General features: G+C 46.5%; 1 protein-coding gene and 1 long non-coding RNA gene across 2 annotated transcripts in view; one reads left to right on the top strand and one right to left on the bottom strand.

Moving 5' to 3' along the window:
• The window catches only part of LOC309552212, a 603,675-nt gene that overhangs the window by 238,188 nt on the left and 351,554 nt on the right, over positions 1-13,933 (bottom strand). The window lies entirely within an intron of this gene.
• MAP2K5 (mitogen-activated protein kinase kinase 5) overlaps positions 1-13,933 on the top strand; it is a 308,258-nt gene that overhangs the window by 55,682 nt on the left and 238,643 nt on the right. The window contains exon 5 of the mRNA XM_082253022.1: positions 12,159-12,199. Within this exon, the coding sequence (XP_082109148.1) occupies positions 12,159-12,199 (41 nt within the window). The remainder of the gene's footprint in view (positions 1-12,158; positions 12,200-13,933) is intronic.

Here is a 13,933-nt window from a genome sequence, read left to right as displayed (position 1 = left end):
TGATCTAGTAGTGTTCCTTGGTAAAAAAGGGTAGAACCCAATCTTCAAGACCATAAATATATAGACCATGGATATAGGTCAAGGTCTGTCTGATCCACCAAGAAATGGTGGAATGAGAAGTTGATCACTCTCCTAGAAGGAAGCAGTGGCTGAGAAATAATCTTATAGCCAAAATCACATGCAGAAAATGGAGTGAAATCTCTTAATGGTAAACGAGGAATGTCTTTAATGGGTTCAAACGACAATTTTTGAAGTGAAGAGATAACTTGATTCAGATTCCACTACAGGGAAAAAACAGGATATAGTGGCATGGTAGACTCCCTGTACAAAGGTTTTAATAAAGGAATGAGAGGCTACCGGTCTCTGAAACAAGAGAGTAAAGATGGCCATAAATGGCCAGCGGGCTGATACGAAAAACGGAAAAGATTCCTCCACACAGGAGTTAGATGGAGGAATCTTCTCTGCTGCGCTATTGTATTCTGACATCGGGGACTCTTCTTTTTGGCTGCAGCTGTGATGAACAAAAATTTTCCAACAGTATTGTTTGAGAGGTGTTTGTGATTAGATTGACTCCTCTCGAACAGTGACGGCCATCGATGGATCGAAATTGGGTCTGTCCCTGCTGAACCAGCCGAATCTCAATCCAACTATCGCCAGTTTAGGAGCAAAACCTGATCTTTGATAGTGCTGAGAACCAAATGGTGGTTTGGACTTAGCTGTAGGACTGAGAGGGTTCCTCCCACAGGGTGAAACCCCAACACTCGCACAAAGTTAAATATGCCTTCTATATCCAATGAGAACTAGACTTTCTAGTTCTTAACATAATTAGAATCACAGCTCGGAGATGCTCATGTCCCTTTTAGAACCTGGGTTTCAACAGTCATGCTGTTAAAGCCAGCAACTGTGAAGCCAGATGATACATTTTGTCCTTGAGACAGAAGATCTCAAGGATAAGCTGGAGCCCACTGAGCATCCACTGGGAGTCCTACAAGGTTGGAGTACCACATCCACCTGGGCTATTCTGTTCCAATGAGGATCACCGGATTTCCCTGCAACTTGATCCTGTTAAGCAACCGAGGAAGAAGTTTCAGGGGAGGAAATGCATAGGGTATTGCTTCAGGGTATTCTGATACCATGAAGCCACCAGAGCATCCACTGCTTTTGATAGAGGATTCCTGTACATAGGGGGCAAACCTGTTCAGTTTGTTGGTAATCCAGGAGGTCAGGAGGGCCACATCCTGCGTCCCCCCACCTGTGATACAGGTCTTGCAAGAGTTCCGGGTGTAGAAACCTCTCTCCTAGGTCCAGATGCAGCCAACTTAGGAAGTCTGCCTAGCAATTGCCCTTGCCTGGTAAGTAAATTGCAGACAAGGCTGGAACATGAAGTTCCACCCACGGCAGGATCTGATCTACTTCCCTTGCTGCTGCGAGGCTTTCTATTCCTCCCTGATGGTTGATATGTGCAACTGCCGTGACATTATTCAACAGAATCCAGATTAGATGGCCTGACAGAATAGTCCAATGCTGTAAAGGCCACTAATCCCCTGAAGCTCCTGAGTATTAATCGAGAGATTAGATTTCTCTGATGACCAGGTCACTTGCACCAGCAGGGTGTCCATGACTCCTACCCAGCCCAACAAATTAGCATCCATCATGAGGATCTTAATGATAGGAAGGAAGAATTTCCAGGATTCCAGAGCCAGCAAGTCAGGGACAACCTGGTCCTTTGTGCCAAACAAATTGGTCTGTCCAGGAACTGGGCAGACCTGTCCCATATTGACAGAATGTTGCATTGTAGAGGTCTGGTGTAAAACTGGGCAAATAGGACTACTCTTAGGGAGGCTACCTTCAGACCGAGAACAGTAGAGAAGAGTAGTTTAGAGAGAAACACTCTAGCCTGAGTTGCATCTAAGACCTGGACCCAGATATTCCAAATGATGAGTAGATCCAGTGATCATTTCTGAAGGCTCAAGATACATGCAAAACATTGTAATGTCTGGTTTGTCAAGGCCAACACATGAACCAAGTATTCTCTGAATAGGAAATCATTTATGAGAGTATAGCAGGATTAGTTCCTGGGCCAGCACTTTGACCACCCAAGGTGCAGACAAGAGGCCACATGGCAGGACCACAAATCGAAGGGCAGGGGACCCACAGCAAAAGGCTAAAAATGCTGATGTGTTGGAAGGATTGAGATATGCAAGTATGCATCTTTGATGTCCACAGATGCCAGAAAGTCTCTCTATTGAAACATGATGGATTCCATGTAATATTTCTGAACCTGAATGAAGATCTTTCCGTGCTTTGAGATCCAAGATGGGGTGGATACCCTATTTGGGTTTTGAAACTGTGAACATGTTGGAGTAAAGCCCCTGGGACTGTTTCACCACATCAACTGGGGCAATACCACCTTGACCCAGAGCGCCAGAGAGGGGTTTTGACAAGACAAATCACAGCCAAGATAGTTTAAAAAGCAGAGCCCACCATTGAGAGTTCTGGAGTGGGAATTCAACCGCTTATTGCAGGTGCATCTTCCGTTGGTATGGTAGTCTTTGTTAAGGCAGGGCACTGCCATATCCTTTCTAAAGTCTTGCAAGACTACAGTATAAACCTCAGCCAATAGGGCAGAGTAGCTGGCCACACTTGGCGTAGCTAAGGAAGATTCTAAAGATGAGATAGATTCTACAATTAGAGGGCAACATGATTTTAGGCTGCAGGTGTCATCCACATCTGAGCCGTTAGTAGAGTGTGAGCTGGGGGTACCTGTTAACAGCAGGACTGTCCACTGTGTCTAGAATCCGACATACTGTACTGTGGCCGTGGTAAGGCATTGTAAAGCACAGGGTACAAAGCAAGGTTTCAGGTACTCGCAAAACACAGACAGCTGGTAGCAGATGAGGGACGGATGACCAGAGGTGACCAAAGTCACTATAAGCAGGAAGCTTGTAAGAAGTAGCAGCGAGGAGATGCTTTCTTGACACATTATGGTGGGAGAGAGTGTGATTGACATGTGCATGGAAGCCAGCCAGGAAATCCTTTCGGTCCAGAAGTGGTTAAAGTGACATTAAAGCTTCATTTTTTAGTTCAATCTGATTTTATTGAGAAAGAGGGGTTTTACAGAATATGGGGGAAAGCGAGGGAGCAAGAATCAAACAGAAAAAATTCACAGCCATGTCACATAGTGAACTTCAAGTAAGTGCATACTACAGTCAATAGCAATTAGTGTTGAAAAGAAACATAAACTACCAAGTCCATTGGCTCACGATTGTATCGCAACTTAACAAACAGCAGCTTGGTGTAACATGGGTCAACATAAGCAAGAGATAAGACAAATAAAGGATAACACTGGTAGAGACACCGCTATAGCTGGCGTCGCAGTAGAAAATGGTGTAAAGTATGTAAGGCATTAGTAAATACTCAGGTTTTTCGCTGAGAAGCACCCAAAAACAAGTGAGCGCAAAAAGGATAGCCGTATGGTGCCAGTGGTATAGCCAAAGAGATAGGGAGATGGGGTAAAGCAGGAGGATGAAAACCGAGATAAGCCAAGAGGGTGAGGAAGACAGAGGAGATCAAGAGGGGCCGCCCACGTCTCACTACTGTTCCCCATCACCCGGCATCACAGGTGATTCGAGCCAGGACTTGAAGGAATCCGAACACGAAACATGTCCCAAGACATCCATGAAGCAGAGAACCGTTCCTCTTTGCCCCCCTCTCGTGCCAGCAGGTTTTCCATGTCCCTAAGTCTGTCTAGTTCCAAAGCCCACTCAAGTTTAGAGGGTACGTGCTTGGTTCTCCAGTGTCTGGGTATTACCGTCCTAACAGCCGCCAAGAAAAACCGGAGAACGTCTCTCTTGATCGACTGGAAGGAGCCGGGCAACATAGACAACAAGGCTAATTGTGGTGTCGCGGAAACTGTAGTTGCCTGGAGCCTGCAGTAAAGAGCAATAATTCCACTCCACAATTCATGGATCTGCGGACATTCCCACCAAATATGAAGGAGCATTCCCCTAGATGATGTGCATCGCCAGCATTGGTCCTACTGAAGTGTATCAATATAGGTAATCGAGGAAGGGCACCTGTACCATCTGCTCAAGAGTTTGAACCCCTTCTCTTGAACTTGTGTAGCAGGAGACAGCGAGTGGGTCAGCGCGAAGCATTTGTACCAGTCGTTAGATGAAAGGGCTAGCCCCAGGTCCCTGTCCCAGACAGCAGTATATGTCGGTAGGTCAGGGCGAAGGGCACGTAGGAGTAAGGAAGGCTTCATTTTTTAAATTAAAACAACAAACATGTTATACTTACCTGCTCTGTGTAATGGTTTTGCACAGAGCAGCCCCGAACCCGCTCGCTTGGCACAGGAGATGATTGACAGCAACTGGAGCCAATGGCTCCCGCTGCTATCAGTCTGCCCAATGAGGAGGAAGACAGCGGCGAGAGCTGCTGCTCTTGTTTACAGTGCTGGATCAGGCTCAGGTAAGAATGAGGAGGGGATTCTGCAACACAGAAAGTTTTTTACCTAAACCCCTTAGCGCTGGCGACTCCCAGCCCTTTAAGGGGTTTCAGATGCTGGGGGGCGGGTTTATGATCATGTGACCACCATAATTGGCTGTCTTAGCGGTCACATGATCGGAAAGCTACTGATCACAAGCAGCAATCGGGAGCTTCCTGCTAACTGCCAGTAGCTGTGTCGAGAGCATGCAGGGCACGCACTCTTGGCACAGCAATTTTGCATGCAACTATATGGCCGCTCAGGCACCAAGGCCCATCCGAGGAGAGGGCACATATTTGTGTGCTATCTGTGCCAAGAGGTTAATGCATAGAATTCATTAACCTCCCTAGCGGTATTCCCGAGTGTGGCTCGGGGTAATATACAGTGCCAAAAGCAGTAACCCCCGAGCGACACTTGGGATTACCCCACAATCACTTACCTTCTGCTACGATCCCCCATCGGCCTCCCCCGCCCTCCTCCAGCCATCCACCCGCTGTCCTCCCTCTGTGTGCTCTGGCCAATGCGGCCACCTGTCTTCCGGTTACCTTCCCTGCGAGCACCGCCACACAGGTGGGTGGAACCGCCAGCAGTTTCAAAAAAGTAAATAAAACAAATGGCATGATACAGTGTAATCGGTTAGGATTACAACTTTGTATCATGCCATTTCACTTAGAGGCTTTTCCAGTGCCCTGCCTGTACTTTTTGCGGTACTTTGTGCCTGGAAAATTGATAACGTCCATGGCGTCCAAAAAGCGTTTTTAGCTCAAAAGCGCTTTTAGACGAACTGGAAAACAGCGACAGTGAATCAAAATTATTTGAAGAACCGAGCGATATCGATTCGTGGGAAAATTCGTCATCAGGTACTAAAAGTGACAACAGCAATGATTCTGCGACTGAGCTCAGCGATGTGCGGACTTTGTGCTCTATTGACTGTGGGACGGATCAGGCAGCGCCCTCCAAGATTCCCATTTACTGGAGCACCTGATATGAAAGTTGATGTTGACCATGACAACCCCTTGGCATACCTACAATTATTTCCGACTGATGAGGTTATTGAAAAAATAGTTACCGAGACAAACCGGTACAAATAGCAACAATGCGCTACGTATCGGAAATTTGCAAGATGCAGAAAGTGGGAACCAGTGACCAAAGATGACATTTGGAAATTTCTGGGCCTAATAATTCTTGAGGGAGTGGTGGGGAAACCCCTGCAGAAGTGGTATTAGACAACCTATACTGTACATTACTTGCCACTCCATTCTTTAGCACGGTCATGTCAGAGTACAGATTCTACCTCATAATGAAATATCTCCACTTCGAAAACCATGAAGAATTTCATGAAACTACTCATTCTGCACCAAAACTAAAGAAAATTTGGGAAGTATCATACCCGGGATGTCTACTAGACTCTTGTTTGGACAGATTTAAATGAGTTATTCCTCAAAATTACAGGCCTAAAATATAAAACAACATATTTTCATGCAAAACAATGTACCGCTTTAAGATCAAGAATTCTGACATAATCAGACCGCCAGGGAGGCGAAGGTGGTCCTACTTTTGAGGGGACCAGTAAAACTAATATTGTAATCAGTGCTAAACATATGCATTGTTACTGTACTAATGACACTGGCAGGGAAGAGGTTAACACAAGGGGCGATCAAAGGGTTGTGTGTCCCTGAGGGGTGCTTTCTAACTATGGGGGAGGGGGCGGGCTTGCTGCATGAACACAGAGACCTGTGTTCCTAAATAGGAGGATCCCTGTGTTTATCTGTGACAGAACAGCGGTCTGCCGTAAATCGGCGGACCGCCATTCTGTCTCCATGGGGAGCGATCGCGGGTGGCCTGCGGACATCGCGTCCGCCAGACCCACTGATTGGCTCCCCCTCTGGCCCCCACTATCTGTTACAAGAAGCGAAGTACAGGTAAGTCGTTTGACATAATAGAGTCGATCTGCCGCAGTAAAACTTCGGCGGCTAGTTGGCAAGTGTTTAACCACTCTACTACCGCTCACGGTAATACTACTGCGGCAGAGTGGCTCGTTCCCGTCCAGTCACGTAGTATTAACGTGACTGGACTCCTCCCCTTCTGGGCGGCGCTTGTGCGCCGCCGGAGGCTCGCTCCCGCTGTTTTCATTCACAGCGGGAGTCGGGCCAGGGGAGGAGCAGCGGCGATCGCCGCTGCTCTTACCCGATCGTCGGGGATCGAGTCTGGAGATCCGCCCGCTGTGTGTAAACACAGCGGGCGGATCTCCATAGTGACAGGGAGTGACAGATCGGACTGTTCAGCATAGCTGGACATCCGATCTGTCCATGAATCACATAGTCACCTCCCCCCCTACACGTCAGTAAGCACCAGGCATACATTAACCCCTCCCTCTCCAATAAAATTAACCCCTTCCCTGCCAGTGTCATTTTTACAGTAACAGTGCATATATATAGCACTGATTACTGCAGTAATGTCACTGGTACCCCCAAAAGTGTCAAAAATGTCAGTCAGGGGTCCGGTCTGTCCGCCGCAATGTCGCAGTCCCGCAAAAAAAATCGCAGATCGCCGCCATTACGCGTTAAAAAAAAAACACCAAAAATGACAGAAATCTTTCCCTTTGTTAGTAAACGCAATAACTTTTGCGCAAACCAATCAAAATACGCTTATTGCGATTTTTTTTACCAAACATATGTAGCATAAAACAAATTGGCCAAAAACTTTTAAAAAAATTGGTTTTTACATCTTTTTTGGGGGGAATTTCATATAAAAAAATGTGAAAAATATTGTTATTTTTTCAAAATAAACGCTCTTTTTTTGTTTATAGCGCAAAAAGTAAAAATCGCACAGGTGATCAAATACCACCAAAAGAAAGCTCTGTTTGTGGGAGAAAAAGGACGTAAATTTCGTTTGGGTACGGCGTCGCACGACCGCGCAATTGTCAGTTGAAGTCGCACAGCGCCGAATCGCAAAAAGTGGCCTGGACGGAAGACAGCAAAATCCTCCGGTTGTAAAGTGGTTAAAGCCTCATGCACACAGGTGGGAAAAAACTGAATATTCTTCCCGAATATTCTAGCCAATAGAATACATTTATGTACATATACTTATAAACTCCATGTTTAAATAAACACGCGTAATTACGTGCCAAAATTAGCATCTATTTAACTGGATTTTTCTGACAGCTCATGGTAGAAAGATCTAGCGTACATAGAGAGTATTGTAATACACCTGTGTGCATGAGGCCTATGGGGAAAGCGTTTGGGGGCAGGGCAATTAAAATGTGTCTCAGCCGCATGTTTGTACAGCCACCCAACCGCAAGTGTAAAGGAGGCCTTATGCATCACAATGCACACATCTAGATACCCATTCTCTGTGTTGCATTGGGAAAAAAAGAGTTGGTTAAATTTTTTGGGTGTGCGGATGCTTGTTACGGTATATGTAAACCCTCACCTTATAAAATGACCCATTCACTTTAAAGTGGTTGTAAACCCACTCTGATCACTTTTACCTATAGGTAAGCCTTTAATAGGTACTGTAAATATCTCCTAAACTTGCACCTTGTAGGAGATATTTACATTTCATGCAGCCAATGATGTCATCGGCGCATACGCTCTGAAGAAATGGCCGCCTGTGCCCTTTCTTCAGAGCCCCAGTAGCATAGCCGGAGTCGGCAGTCCAGGAAGGAAGATGGCTGAAGATGGATGCGGCCACCAGCGGGGACGACGAGGGCTTAGTTTGGAGGGAAGTGTCACATAATGTGCTAGTATGTGATGTACGTAACGCACTCCTGAACTCTGCACTCTGTACATAACGCACTCCAGAACTCTGCACTCTGTACGTAGCACACTCCTGAACCCTGCTCTCTGTACGTAGCGCACTCCTGAACCCTGCACTCTGTACGTAGCGCACTCCTGAACCCTGCACTCTGTACGTAGCGCACTCCTGAACCCTGCTCTCTGTACGTAGCTCACTCATGAACCCTGCACTCTGTATGTAGCTCATTCATGAACCCTGCACTTTGTATGTAGCTCACTCATGAACCCTGCACTCTGTACATAGCGCACTCCTGAAATATGCAGTCTGTACATAGCGCACTCCTGAACGCTGCACTCTGTACATAATGCACTCCTGAACCCTGCATTCTGTAAATAACGCACTCCTGAATTCTGCACCCTGTACATAACGCACTCCTGAACTCTGCACTCTGTACATAATGCACTCCTGAACTCTACACACTGTACGTAGCGCACTCATGAACCCTGCACTCTGTACGTAGAGCACTCCTGAATCCTGCTCTCTGTACGTAGCTCACTCATGAACCCGGCACTCTGTACGTAGCTCACTCATGAACCTGTCACTCTGTACATAATGCACTCCTGAAATATGCACTCTGTACATAGCGCACTCCTGAAATATGCACTCTGTACATAGCGCACTCCTGAACGCTGCACCCTGTACATAACACACTCCTGAACTCTGCACCCTGTACATAACGTACTCCTGAACTCTGCACCCTGTACATAATGCACTCCTGAACTCTGCACCCTGTACATAACGTACTCCTGAACTCTGCACCCTGTACATAACGCACTCCTTAACTCTGCACCCTGTACATAAAGCACTCCTGAACTCTACACACTGTATGTAGTGCACTCCTGAACCCTGCATTCTGTATATAATCCACTCCTGAACCCTGCACTCTGTATGTAGCTCACCCCCAGATATAGCTGGCCCTTTGAAAGTAACCATACTGCTTATGCGGCCTGCAATGAAATTAAGTTTGACACCCCTGTTTTACAAGGTGATCGTTTAGAACCCTGCACTCTGTACAAAATGCACTCCTGATCTTCACTCTGTACATAACGCACTCCTAAACTCTGCACTCTGTACATAACGCACTTCTGAACTCTACACACTGTATGTAGCGCACTCCTGAACCCTGCATTCTGTACATAACGCACTCCTGAACTCTGCACTCTGTATGTAGCACATTCCTGAACCCTGCACTCTGTATGTAGCTCACCCCAGATATAGCGGGCCCTTTGAAAGCAACCATACTGCTTATGCGGCCTGTAATGAAATTAAGTTTGACACCCCTGTTTTACAAGGTAATCGTTTACAATCAGTTTAATAGGTATGCGTTGACGCATCAAAAAAACACAAGTGCAAGGGTGAAAATGGACTTTGAATGGCCAGCCTTTTTGCTGTCTGGAGAAGGAGTTAACTAGATTTTGGTGGTTGAGATATAGGGGTGGTTGCAATTAAGCACTCCTAAACCCAGCACTCTGTACGTAGCGCACTCCTGAACTCTGCACTCTGTACGTAGCACACTCCTGAACTCTGCACTCTGTACATAGCGCACTCCTGAGCTCTGCACTCTACGTAGCGCACTCCTGAGCTCTGCACTCTACGTAGCGCACTCCTGAACTCTGCACTCTGTACGTAGCGCACTCCTGAACTCTGCACTCTGTAGGTAGAGCACTCCTGAACTCTGCATTCTGTACATAATGCACTTCTGAACTCTACACACTGTACGTAGCTCACTCCTGAACTCTGCACTCTGTACATAACGCACTCCTGAACTCTGTACTCTGCACGTAGCGCACTCCTGAACTCTGCACTCAGTACATAACGCACTCCTGAACTCTACACACTGTAGTGCACTCCTGAACCCTGCATTCTGTACATAGCTCACTCCTAAACTCTGCACTCTGTACATAGCGCACTCCTGAACCCTGCACTCTGTACATAACACACTCCTGAACTCTGCACTGTGTACATAGCGCACTCCTGAACCCTGCACTCTGTACATATTGCACTTCTGAACTTTGCACTCTGTACATAATGCACTTCTGAACTCTACACTCTGTACATAGCTCACTCCTAAACTCTGCACTCTGTACATAGCGCACTCCTGAACCCTGCACTCTGTACATAACACACTCCTGAACTCTGCACTGTGTACATAGCGCACTCCTGAACCCTGCACTCTGTACATATTGCACTTCTGAACTTTGCACTCTGTACATAATGCACTCCTTAACTCTGCACTCTGTACGTAGTGCACTCCTTAACTCTGCACTCTGTACATAACCCACTCCTGAGCTCTACACACTGAATGTAGCGCACTCATGAACTCTGCATTCTGTACATAACGCACTCCTGAACCCTGCATTCTGTACATAACGCACTCCTGAACTCTGCACTCTGTACGTAGCACACTCCTAAACCCTGCTCTCTGTACGTAGCTCACTCATGAACCCTGCACTCTGTACGTAGCTCACTCATGAACCCTGCACTCTGTACATAGCGCACTCCTGAACTATGCACTCTGTACATAGCGCACTCCTGAAATATGCACCCTGTACATAACGCACTCCTGAACTCTGCACCCTGTACATAACGCACTCCTGAACTCTGCACCCTGTACATAACGCACTCCTGAACTCTACACACTGTAGGTAGCGCACTCCTGAACTCTACACACTGTATGTAGTGCACTCCTGAACCTTGCACACTGTATGTAGTGCACTCCTGAACCCTGCACACTGTATGTAGTGCACTCCTGAACCCTGCACACTGTATATAGTGCACTCCTGAACCCTGCACACTGTATGTAGTGCACTCCTGAACCCTGCACACTGTATGTATTGCACTCCTGAACCCTGCACACTGTATGTAGCTCACTCCTGAACCCTGCACACTGTATGTAGCGCACTTCTGAACCCTGCATTCTGTACATAATGCACTCCTGAACTCTGCACTCTGTACGTAGGGCACTCCTGAACCCTGCACTCTGTATGTAGCGCACTCCTGAACCCTGCACTCTGTATGTAGCGCACTCCTGAACCCTGCACTCTGTATGTAGCCTACCCCAGATATAGCTTGCCCTTTGAAAGCAAACCATACTGTTTATGAGGCCCTCAATGAAATTAAGATGGTCACCCCTCTTTTACAAGGTGATCGTTTATAATCAGTTTAATAGGTATGCGTTGATGCATCAAAAAAAACACGTGCAGGGGTGAAATTGGACTTGGCTTGGCAGGGAAGAAGTTAACTAGATTTTGGTGGTAGAGATTGAATCTGCGGCTCCCCTAATCTGTTCGGAATATGCGGCACACATTGGCCGTCTGGGGGGGGGGGGGTCACTATTATTTATACCTGCGCGCCGTCTGCTTGGATATAAATGCTGCATGCCAGGCTCCTGTCTGTGGCCCTCAATGAGCCCAGACTGACCTTTGTGGAAAAAGATATTAAGAACATTTAATAAGAGGCCGACAGGCGGCACGTGGAGAACATCCCGGATATTAATATGAATAGTCAGTTCCTTCCTATTGCCCGGAATTCCCAGGATCGCAGCACCTGCTCCAGAATGTGGAATTAAGGGCAGTACACAATCAGGTTTAGCTTGCTGTGTGTGTGTGTGTGTTTGTATTATGTCTTTTTAAGCAGAAATTAGAATTTAGATGAGCCGGTGTCAGGAGGGTGTGCGATTTCACAGAAAGGATCCCGTCTTCTGGGACTCCTCTCTCTGCTCGGAGAGCCTCTCTTCAATCATTCCTCGCTGCTAATTTTGGTGTCACTCTCATTTCTTTTTAAACGATTCATTTCAAAGGAAAAAGAGGGGGGGGGAGGGGGGAATTGTAAATGGCCCCGATGTGATCTACAATTTAGTCTATTACTGTTGCAGCCTGCAAGCCTCCCGGGAAGCGGAACATACATGGCCTCAAGGTAGGAATTTCAATAATTGTTTCAGTAAAGTTGGATGGATTTGAAATGCTGTGTTCCACTTATTGAAACGTCAAAAAAAAAAAAAAAAAAATGCTGTACCTTCCACACTGCTGACAAGCAGGACTCGCCTTTACTGGTGAAAGTGATAGTCGCATGATACACAGTATAGATCCGAACCTTGCGTCTTACTGGCAGCTCATTGGGCATTAACCCTTTAGTTAACGTTCTTGATATGGGGGACCTCAAGTGCGGCAGCATCACCACTCATAAAAAAAATTCTGTAAATATTCATTATCAGAGACTGCAGACACACTACAGGATATAGTCAAAGACTGTGGACATAGTACAAGAGATGGTCAGAGACTGCAACAATGAAAGGAGAGATGGTCAGAGACTGCAGACATGATACAAGAGATGGTCAGAGACTGCAGACATGATAAATGAGATGGTCAGAGACTGCAGACATGAGACAAGAGATGGTCAGAGACTGCAGACATGAGACAAGAGATGGTCAGAGACTGCAGACATGAGACAAGAGATGGTCAGAGACTGCAGACATGATACACGAGATGGTCAGAGACTGCAGACATGATCCAAGAGATGGTCAGAGACTGCAGACATTATACACGAGATGGTCAGAAACTGCAGACATGATACAGGCGATGGTCAGAGACTGCAGACATGATATAAGAGATAGTCAGAGACTGCAGACATGATACAAGAGATGGTCAAAGAGTACAGACATGATACAGGAGATGGTCAGAGACTGCAGACATGATATAAGAGATGGTCAGAGACTGCAGACATGATATAAGAGATGATCAGAGACTGAGGAGATGGTCAGAGACTGGAGATATGACACAAGCGATGGACAGAGACTGTACACGTGATACAAGAGATGGTCAGAGACTGCAGACATGATACAGGCAATGGTCAGAGGCTGCAGACATGATACAAGAGATGGTTAGAGAATGCAGACATGGTACAAGAGATGGTCAGAAACTGCAGACATGATACAGGAGATGGTCAGAGATTGCAGACATGATACAGGAGATGGTCAGAGACTGCAGACATGATATAAGAGATGGTCAGAAACTGCAGACATGATATAAGAGATGGTCAGAAACTGCAGACATGATACAGGAGATGGTCAGAGACTGCAGACATGATACAGGCGATGGTCAGAGACTGTACACATGATACAAGAGATGGTCAAAGACTGCAGACATGATACAAGAAATGGTCAGAGACTGCAGACATGATACAAGAGATGGTCAGAGACTGCAAAAATGATACGAGAGATTGTCACAGACTGCAGACATGATACAAGAGATGGTCAGAGACTGCAGACGTGATACAAGAGATGGTCAGAGACTGCAGACGTGATACAAGAGCTGGTCAAAGAATGCAAAAATGATACGAGACATAGTCAGAGACTGCAGACATGATATAAGAGATGGTCAGAAACTGCAGACATGATACAGGAGATGGTCAGAGACTGAGGAGATGGTCAGAGACTGGAGATATGACACAAATGATGGACAGAGACTGTACACGTGATACAAGAGATGGTCAGAGACTGCAGACATGATACAGGCGATGGTCAGAGGCTGCAGACATGTTACAGGAGATGGTCAGAGACTGCAGACATGATACAGACGATGTTCAGAGACTGCAGACATGACGCAGGCAATGGTCAGAGACTGTACACATGATACAAGAGATGGTCAGAGA

This window comes from Pelophylax lessonae, assembly GCF_965119305.1.
Source record: "Pelophylax lessonae genome assembly, chromosome: 4".
In the NCBI taxonomy this organism is placed as follows: Eukaryota; Metazoa; Chordata; class Amphibia; order Anura; family Ranidae; genus Pelophylax; species Pelophylax lessonae.
Note: the sequence above shows the minus strand (reverse complement) of the source record. Positions and strands in the feature narration are given on the sequence as shown.